Source organism: Bufo bufo, chromosome 1 (genome assembly GCF_905171765.1).
Source record: "Bufo bufo chromosome 1, aBufBuf1.1, whole genome shotgun sequence".
Classification (NCBI taxonomy): Eukaryota; Metazoa; Chordata; class Amphibia; order Anura; family Bufonidae; genus Bufo; species Bufo bufo.
The window spans coordinates 795,623,134-795,633,804 of NC_053389.1; the positions used below are offsets into that span (position 1 = coordinate 795,623,134).

The 10,671-nt window shown below is 41.1% G+C and overlaps 1 protein-coding gene across 1 annotated transcript in view; it reads left to right on the plus strand.

Annotated features, from left to right (window-relative positions):
- LOC120986495 (venom factor-like) overlaps positions 1-5,268 on the plus strand; it is a 72,270-nt gene extending 67,002 nt beyond the window's left edge. The window contains exons 39-41 of the mRNA XM_040415114.1: positions 767-850; positions 2,480-2,615; positions 5,005-5,268. Of these exons, the coding sequence (XP_040271048.1) occupies positions 767-850; positions 2,480-2,615; positions 5,005-5,146 (362 nt within the window). The 3' untranslated portion in view covers positions 5,147-5,268. The remainder of the gene's footprint in view (positions 1-766; positions 851-2,479; positions 2,616-5,004) is intronic.
- Positions 5,269-10,671: the final 5,403 nt, after the last annotated feature.

Consider the following 10,671-nt stretch of genomic DNA (forward strand, 5'->3'; position numbering starts at 1 on the left):
TCCCTCCTCCCTGGGCACAAAGCACTGAGGAAAGGGGGGCCCAAGCTGAACTCTTGTACCAGGGCCCATGAACCTTTAGCCTTCATCCAGGAGCTTAAAGAGGGCTTTCTGAGATTAACATGTTGATGAACTATCTATAGGTACAGCAAATCTGCTTCCATTCACTGAAATAGGATCATCAGCTGCAGCATTCGCAAATGATCACTACACAGTGTACGGGGCTATGTTATTCTGGCTCTATCCACTATTTACTTCTGGAACCTGTGGCTTCCGCTAACAGCTGATCGGGGGACGTCCTGGGTGTTGGATCTCCACTGATCTCTTGGTCTTGAAAAACATCTTTAACGTAAAGCTCCTAAAACCCAAGACAAAAGCTGCAACAAGACCCCTGATCTACAATGTGCCAATTGTAATATTGAAGTCTTCTTATGTGTCAAGGAGGCATGTAGGCCCTCTCAGGCACCAAGGCCCAGGTGTGACTGCTGTCCTCATCCTATAACTACACTCTCTGGCTTCCATTTGTTTCTGTTTTACTAGCAAACATTCAGAAGTAAGGGACAGATGGAAAGAAGTATGACTGCATGATCAGACTACTCATGGTATATGTAGTCTGTAACCATAGAGACAAATAGGTCTGCATGTCAGCTGTGTACACAAAATGGTAGAATCATTTTTATTGAATACTATCACTGGAGGTTTTAGTGTAGATGCAATCCACTATATCTATGTGAAGTTCTTAAAATCTTATAAAATAATTTACTTCCAGTTTTTAAGGCAACCCTGACGGAGATTCAGAAGGGTGATAGCTATGACAACTATGTCATGACAATTATTACCGTCATTAAGGAAGGTAAGTTACATTTGTGCATTTCATTCATGCATTGCTATATTTGACTTATATCAAAAGACCATGGCATCAGATCTTATATGTGGACTCCTACTTTTTGTTTCCCCTAAAGCGCTGTAAAAAATATAGCTTAGTATATGTTGCTTGACTTTACCATGTGGGGGCTGAAATAAAGATCAAGCGATATTGAAGTGGGTTGCCCATCGCAGACATTGACGGCATATCTGTAGGATTAGGCATCAATTTCAGATAGGTGCCGGTCCTCTGTCTCCTATCTCCAAGACAGGGCCCCTGAAATGAGGGAGAGTACACCATGCATACACGGGGTGCTCTACATTCATTGCCATGGGAGTTTCAAAAATAGCCAAGGAAGCGCTGTCCTTTATATTCGTAACTCCCATAGGGGTAAATGGATGGTTGCTACACTTCTATGGTGTACTCTCCTTCACTCTGGGGAACCGGTTGTGGAGATAGGTGCGAGTCCCAGATGTGGAACCTGCACCTATCTGACACTGATGGCATATCCTAGCGATATGCCATCAATTTCTGAGATGGGAATACCACTTCAGATCTACAGACGGAGTTAATCTGTCTCATCACAATAAATTTGTACAGTATTTGCTAGAATCAGAAATTTGAATAGAATTTACTAATTTTAGAATCAATTGGCTCATCTCTAATAAGTATCAACAGTTTCTATCTCTCATACAAGCAGAAACTGCAGCTTATTTGTTAGAGATTAGTGATGAGCGGCAGGGGCAATATTCGAATTCCCGATATTTCGTGAATATTGAGTAGAATATTCGTCGTATATTTGCGAATTCAAGAATTCACTATTATTTTCTTGATTGCGAAAATCGGCGATGTAATATTTGCGTAATGTGTGCGCAATACATGCGTGGGTCACTTTTGCTACATTTTCCAAGCTGCTAGAAGTTTGCTGAGACTGGAGAAAATGGTTGGCACGGCAGAACATTAAAAATGGCTTTATATGCAGATAGAGTGCTCCAATATATTCGCGATTGCGCTAATCGGCACTAATGATGCGAATATTTTGGCGCAATAAGTGAAACTTTACATTTTGGCAAGTCTGACTACATTTTACTGATTGGTGCACTATATTTTGTTGTGACATCACAGCACTATGTCTGTAGCATGTATGTATGGACAGCAGAACCTATCAGCTACACTATATCAGGATATAACCTACACTGACTATCTCTCACTAACTATCTGTATTATATATATATGAGCTAACTAACTATGTAATGTAATTAAACAGTAAAGCACAGAGCACAGCAATGACACTGCTCTCTCTCTCAGAACTCCATAAAACTGTAGAAAATGGCTGCTGGGGAGGTTCTTATATAGTAAGGGGGTAGGCAACTTTCCTATTGGTTGCTAGGGATGTTGCTAAGCTCAGACAAAGACATTGCAGCCTTCTCATTGGCCCACAAGCAATAAGCAGGGAGGGATCATGGGTTCAGATGAAAAAAAATCTAGAATATTCAAAAATATATATTCCAAATATTCGTGAAATCTCGAAGTACCGATATTCGCGATTAATATTCGTGATTCGAATATTCACGCCCAACACTATTAATGATATTAATATACTTTTTCCGTTTCCAGGTACGGATGTAGGTGTTGCCAATGAGAAACGAAATTTTATCAGCCATGCCAAATGTAGCAAAGTCTTGAGCTTGGAGGAAGGCAAAGACTATGTGATCTGGGGAGTGAGCAAAGATCTGTGGAATACTGCGAATGGGTAAGTGACAGCAAATTACTTGTGAATTAAAGGGGTCTTCTGGGACCTAGTGGGTCACACATAGCCACCTTTAAGGGGTTATCCCATGATTAATGTAAAAAATGAAAATCAGATATCATATAGCCCATGACAATGTCTTTCTGAGGGTACTTTCACACTTGCGTTGTTGGATTCCGGCAGGCAGTTCCGTCGCCGGAACTGCCTGCCGGATCCGGCAGTCTGTACGCAAATGGATACCATTTGTAGACGGATCCGGATGCAGATCCATCTCACAAATGCATTGCAATACCGGATCCGTCTCTCCGGTTGTCACCTGGAAAAACGGATCCGGTATTTATCTTTTTGACATTTTAAAAGATCTGCGCATGCGCAGACTGCAAAACCGGATGTGTTTTTCCAGAACTATTGGGGTCAGATCCAGCATTAATGCATTTCAATGGAAAATAATGCCGGCAAGTGTTCTGAAATTTTGGACGGAGAAAATACCGCAGCATGCTGCAGTATTTTCTCTGTCCAAAAACTGTACAGTGACTGAACTGAAGACATCCTGATGCATACTGAACAGATTGCTCTCCATTCAGAATGCATTAGGATAAAACTGATCAGTTTTTTCCCGGTATTGAGCCCCTAGGACGAAACTCAATACTGTAAAAGCTTAACGCAAGTGTGAATGTACCCTAACCAAGATAGAACCAGACCTGCACTTCGTATGAATCCAGAGATCTCCACATTTATTTTTCTTATTGCTCTGCTAGATTTATATCAAGCTGGCAGCTCAGGGAGCATGTCCTTTTTGCTGCAGCTTCGGGGGCATGTCCTTTCTGTTTCATCTCTTTCCGAATCACAGCTCAGGAGGCATATGAAGGATGGAACTGAGCGTGTGCATCCACCTCAGCAAGGTGGACAGAGAAATAAGAGTAGCTCAGTGGCATAACTAGATTTTTTATTTCATGCATCCAGGTGCTGGTTTTAAAACTGCTGAATATCTTTTATGGGACAGCCCCTTTAATTACACATAGCATACCTGTATGAGAAAGTCTACAATATACTTAAAATCCTGAAGTTGTGCAGATCGGCTGCTCAGGAGCCCAGTCATGGGATGCTCCTTTTCTGAGAATCCAGCTTCTGACAAAATCATGTCCTTTATCAAGTTTCCAGCCTGGACTTTTGATGAGATGTCACTTCAGCTGCAGATGGAGCCAGAACTATTACTCTCATTGGTGCATGTGTAAACTTCTTCATCCACCACATCTGTGCATGTACCAGGGAGAAGAATAGTCCTGGCAAGGTCCACAGTGTAAGTTGCATTCCATCCATAGCCCAATGGGAAAACCTGGGACATCACATTGGCAGAAGCAGGATTTTCAGAAGAGGAGTTCCTGTGAGGCAAACGCGGATACCGGCAACTTCTGGACAATAAGTATATTACCAATTTTCTTCTACAGGTGAATTATGTGTAAGTAAGTTGAGCAAACCTATTTAAGAACATGAAAAGTGGCATAGATGAGAACAATGATGTTCAGGACAAAGGTCAGCTTGTCCAGCAAAAATCAAAGTTACATACAAAAATAAAAAAAGTAAGACCATATAAAAATGGTTATATCCAAAGCCACTCCTCAAGAGTTTAAGGGTGCATTGCACATGTTGCTAGGATATGTCATTACTTTATGATCAGTGGATGTCCTACTGCTAGTGGAATGCGTTGGTCACCATCAGATCTCTCTGCTTTCTATTGGCCATTGCAGTTGTCATGGATGAGATTTGCAGATAGCTGGAACTTATAAATAAACTAGCGACTGGCTTGATCCCAAACTAAGGAGCTATTAGGTGAGCCCTATAAAACCCTAAGAGCTCTCCCTGACTGCTATGCACATACAAGGGTCTCAATGGTAGACGATTGCATGCCCACGTACCTAAGCCTGTGTGACACCTGAAAACCCTATAATAGTGAGGGGACACGACCACTGGCTCCCTGAACTTAATACGGAGGGAGTCAGGGTCACCTAGAATAAAGCCAGCAAGCAAACACAATAAAGTAAAGGACTTATCTGAGCAAACAGCAGGCGCAGCCTCCAGCAGTGAACACTTCATCCAGGAAGTAGTATAAACCGCAAAGTGAGGCAGTATGGGAGGGAATATAAAGGAAGACGATTATGTCTAAATAAGTGACACCTGGCAGAAGGAAAGGAGATGAGAAAGTGAAACCAAAACAAAGAACATCATACAAGAGGTAGAGAAGAACGTCTGCCATACCTTCTCACAGAAGTGGCGGTGACAGCAGTGGACTAGATAATCATGTACATAGTAGAATATAAGGATAAAATATCCTAATGGCTCTACCTAGATATTCTGGACTTGTCCCATACTTAAAATTTTTGTTCCCCTACAGATTTGCCTACATGATAACCAAGGACACATGGATTGAAAACTGGCCAACTGACCGGGATTGCCAGAAAGCTGAGTTTGCTAAACTCTGTGATGAATTTTTCAACTTTATTGATGAGATGGATTTCCGTGGATGTATCAGCTAAATTATATTGGACTTCTCACACCTCATTTCCGTTTTCATATTCTCTTTGCACATGCCGGTTTTGATATTCTCATTGTATATGTTAAGAATGAATACATCAATAAAAGTTGTTTCTGACCAATGGTTTCACATCACTCATTATATTATTCATGAACTGCAATACATGTCCTAAAATTGGCAAGGGAAGACCATTGGCGATCCTCTTATCTGATCGCATATAATAAGTACAGATAAATGTTTTATAGTATAAAACAATGAATCCAAAAGTATTTCAAAGGGGTTTCTTTTTTAAAAGACAGGTTATCCATCATCTATCAATTAACCAGAGTGGAGAGCGACTATAAAGACCATCGGTCTCTGGAGGAGTCACATCCATGCATTAAGCCTCATTCACATGTCTGTGTCCATGCTCAAATCCGTGGGCAGGTGGTCAGTGATGCATCTGTGAAGCTGTCCGTGAAGGATCCATGTTGGGTCCGTGTGTCAGTTTTTTGCTGTCCGTGTTGCATCCGTGTTTCACTGACACTGAACAGCTGAAAAACAATTTTCAAAGAATCTCTTCTTAATGATCCGTGAAACACAACGTGTGCTGTCCGTGGAGAACACATACAGCACACGTTTGTGAAACACTGACGTGTGAATGAGGCTTTACACAGGCATTTGATTTGTTTTCCCTCTGGTGGTGCTGCTACAGGGTATTTATTGTTACTGTCTTCAACAGGTTACAATTCTTCCCAGCAATACTGTAGGACATTCTAGTTCCTAAATATGTGAGGTTGTAAACTGTGCAGATGACCGGTAGGCAAAGTATTTGTGGGTGTAGTAATCTAAATAAAGGACATGGTTATGAAAATAAGGACTGGAATAAGCTATGTCATCATTTCACATGTCCATGCAAAAAAAAAAAAAAAAATTAAGTCATTACTATAGTACTATAAAAGCGTATTTTTATGTTCCGTCATCGCCCAGAGTGATCAGTGATGGCTACCAAAAATTAACCCTTTACAGACCCAGCAATTTTCCATTGTTTCACTTCCCAGAGCCATACCTTTTAATTTTTCTGTTCCATTCCATTCGCATACTGTATGGGGGTTTATTTTTTGCTTTGTTCTGAACAAGTGGCCCAAAAATTCTGAGTTAACATGGAAAGATGCCTGCCTATGTTTATAAATAAAAAAATAATGGCTGCACACACATATAAGCAGTAAAGCTGAGAAATGGGAATCATTCTAAATTCAAGTGGTACTATACCTACTATTGGAATCAATGGAAGCTCTTAGCGCACATTTTGATCAAACTTGTGTCAGGCCCATCCACCACGCGTCAAGGTGGCTTCCGCGGACGGGTCCCTATCACTAATATACCGCCTCTCTTGGACTTATCCAAGTCCACATTATCAGGGCAGTGAAGGAACCAGCTTCATTTGTACTTTGCTCAGAAGCTCCAGGCAGATGGGCGTGTGCTCAGTTTAAAAGAGGCGCCACCCTCAGATAAATATTACAAGAAAGTTTGATCAAAATGTGCGCTAAGAGCTTCCATTGATTCCAATAGTAGGTATAGTACCACTTGAATTTAGAATGATCCCCATTTCTCAGCTTTACTGCTTATATATGTGTGCAGCCATTATTTATTTATTTATTTATTATGTATGCCTTACGGATGTGCACCCATGACTATGATTATGAATAAGAATATGCCAGTCTAAATTTTCTTGTAATATTTATCTGAGGGTGGCGCCTCTTTTAGACTGAGCACACGCCCATCTGCCTGGAGCTTCTGAGCAAAGTACAAATGAAGCTGGTTCCTCCACTGCTCTGATAATGTGGACTTGGATAAGTCCAAGAGAGGCGGTATATTAGTGATAGGGACCCGTCCGCGGAAGCCACCTTGACGCGTGGTGGATGGGCCCGACACAAGTTTGATCAAAATGTGCGCTAAGAGCTTCCATTGATTCCAATAGTAGGTATAGTACCACTTGAATTTAGAATGATCCCCATTTCTCAGCTTTCTGTATATACACACATGAAAGTGTCAAAAGGAGCAGCAGCTTATTCTGAGCAAGTGTCCAAATAGTATGCCTTAATGTATACACAAATGTTAATGTCAGAAGAAACAGCGGCTTGCTCTGAACAAGTGTCCAAAAATGTTCCCTTGTTTGGGAGCAGCAGCAGTACAGTGTGGATGTAGAAGAGGTTAGCTGTGTAGGGGTAGTAGTGGCAGCAATTGTAGCAGCACTAGAGGCAGCACAGCATGGAACCTAACAGACAAGGCAGTAGATGTGCAGCTGTGTAGGGGTAGTTGTAGTGGCAGTGGCAGCAGCTATATAGCACTGAACATAATGGAAGGCTGACAGTAGCAGTGGCATGATCAGGACGACAATAAATAGACACTCTAAGAAAGTGCTATTCATCGGATTCAGCCACAGATGTGTGAAGACTCTCATGGATCTATCGTCAGTCATTTTGACAAATGTGATGTTTTGTACACTTGTGGAGTACAGATTTGACGGGCTTATCAATGCCACCTACCTAATTAATAAAACACTGGTGGTTGGACAAGACAGTAAAGCAAATGCAAACTGGGCCAGTTCCAGACACTGTACCAATCTGCCTGGCCAGAGGTATATCAAGTAGTGGAATGTGTATGTGCCAGAGTAAGGCCACTGCCTAGGACTGAACCTGGTTGAGGCTGAGGCAGAATTTATCCGTTTGCTGATTTGCATCAGCCTGGCACAGGAAAAAAACTGCTCCATCATGTTCATGACACTGAATTACTGAATTTGCTGCTGCTGGTGCTGCTCTGCCTTCTGCTACATGTGGTCACAGAGATGGCAGGATGTGGATAAGACAGAGAGGGGCCTCCTGGTCAGACACACAGCTGCAGCAAAATTTGTACATAGTGTATCCTGGTAATACAGCAATTTTTCCTCTCTTTCAGAAAAATGAAAACATTCCCCCATTTTGCTTTGATAGTGAGGATCTAAAAGCATGGCTATCCAGTCATCATCAGATTGCTTCATGTGCAGGGCTGGCTCCAGGTTCATGTGGGCCCCCAAATATCACCACGGCATCTGAGAGTGTTAAAAAACGAAAGCACGGGCTTCCTGCTCAGACGCGCCTTCCCCCAGTGGAGATCGGGGAAAGTACCCTGTTCTAAAAATGAGCCGCAGCCTGTACTAGGCTTCAAGGCTCATTGTTAGTATATCCCAGTTCAATCCACTAGGTGGCAGCACTAAACTTTGATATAGTGATTTCTATACAGAATAATGGAGCAATTTCCATTATTCTGTATAAGTTGCAGTCTGATGAAAAGTAATTAAAAAAAAAGTAAAAAAACATTTTTGAAAATATAAAAAAATGTAAAATCACCCTACTTTCCCCAAAATAAAAATGAACAAAAAAAAATAACATTATGGGCATCGTCGCATGCGAAAACACCCACACTATTAAAATATTAAAAAAGTTAGCCCATATGGGACATCTCTGTAGACATAACTATAAAAAAAAGTTATGGGGATCACAGGGGAGCAGGGGTTCTGTTAATGTTGCCACTTTTTCCAGCAAAAAATAATAGTTACACAAATTAAAAAGGTTGGTGTGTTTATTTAGCCTCTAGTTTTGAAATGTTTCTGCTGGGATTCAAACTCACAGCCTTTGACATTAAAGTCAAGAGCCTCAACCACTGGGCTATAGAGCTTCATATTAACCTGCTATAAATATATTATGGCTAAACATCTCAGTAGTAGTTTCCCGTATATTATGCATTCACATATATATATATATATATATATATATATATATATATCAGAAGTAATATATATATATATATATATATATATATAATCCAAAAAGCAGGCAGCACTCCAAGGTAAAGGTGAAAAAATATGCAAGACTTTATTCCCCCATGTGACAAGGCAACGTTTAAGCTCAGCATGAGCCTTTCTCAAGCAAAATTACAAAACCAAGTGAGCAGTATATATAGGGTGAAAAACATGTGACACACAAGTGGATCAACCTGTGTTCAATTATGCAAATGAGATAAATCACCCCCAAAATAAAAATCCAGACCTTGCTCATACAAATCTTTTCTTTTCCATCTAATATAGAACCGATGATTGTTTAACCGTGTCTTCATGTCACATGTGGTCTCCCCAACATATAGGAGACCACACGGACACGAAAGCACATAAACAACATATGCACTATCACATGTCAAAAACTGACGAATGTCATATTGGGTCCCCAATGTTGGATGAATAAACTTGTCACCCTTAATCATAAATTAACAATTTACGCAGTTTAAACAAGGGAAACATCCTTTTCTGCGTCCCCCAATATAAGTCTGCACCAAACCCTTAGTGGGAATATCAGCCCGTTAAACAATTATCGGTTCTCTATTAGACGGAAAAGAAAAGGTTTGCCCGTTCCGAAACATTTTGTGGAGGCGGGCCATAATGAGAAGGACCCGAAATGTATTATTTTGGATCAGATCACTTTGTCTAGGAGGGGAGGTGATTGGACATTGGCTCTCAAACAGAGAGAGCTACGGTGGATCCATCGCCTCCACACTCTGAGACCATTTGGTCTTAACGTTGAGTTCAAATGGAATGTGATGTAGATGTGTGCGCTCTATCTGTCTGGTGGTTCCTTGTTCAGTTCTTCTCTGGTTTTGTGAATTCGAATGGTGTCACTAATTTATTGTAAATATATTTATATTTATTTCTCCTTCCTTTTTAGATCATTAGTATCAATGGTTTGTACAGATGGCGTCCTCAGGATCCTTGGTCAATTTACATATGGAATGATGAAGAAGAGGGGGATTCATAGGACACATTGATATTCATATTTATCATTTATCACTTTGGCCGCTTGTATATGGATTTAAGTGAGTGGTGTTCCTAGTTCACATATCAATTGGGTTTGGGGTGAATTTGGGTTGGAGGGCATTTGGCATGGACGTGTCTTATACCTCTACCCCCTTATAGGCCTGTGGTGATGATCATGTATAATGATACAACTACAGGGCACCCTCTACTTACCTAGAATATGCTTGGTGTTATAGCTATATATTATATAGGGGTTTATTCCTCTTTTGTTTTTTTATAAACTATGGGACCCTAATCACTCCTACATATATCCTGACTACAGCGGTAATATTAATGTCTTTATTTTTTAGACATGTAGTATTATCTTTTTTACCATTTTTCTTGTGCCTTCTGTCTCCCGATCTCTCTATAGTTGTGACTGCTGTGTCTGGTTGTTTAATTGGTAGGCGCTTTGCTTGCGGTGGTGATCGGCTGTTACTATGGCGACGACGCAAGTTTCACTAGCGGTGGTGACCTATGTGCATTTGCTCCTCCCCGTCGGCTTGGTGTTTCCAAGCGCTCCTCTCTGCGTAGTCTCGCGATGATTGTACAAGTCATAAGGTTGGTCATGTGATCGATCATGTGGCTTGGATGACGTCTCCTGACTCCGTTTGTTTGAGGTGTGGTTGTACTTAGAGGACGCGGATCTTGGCGCCGCATAT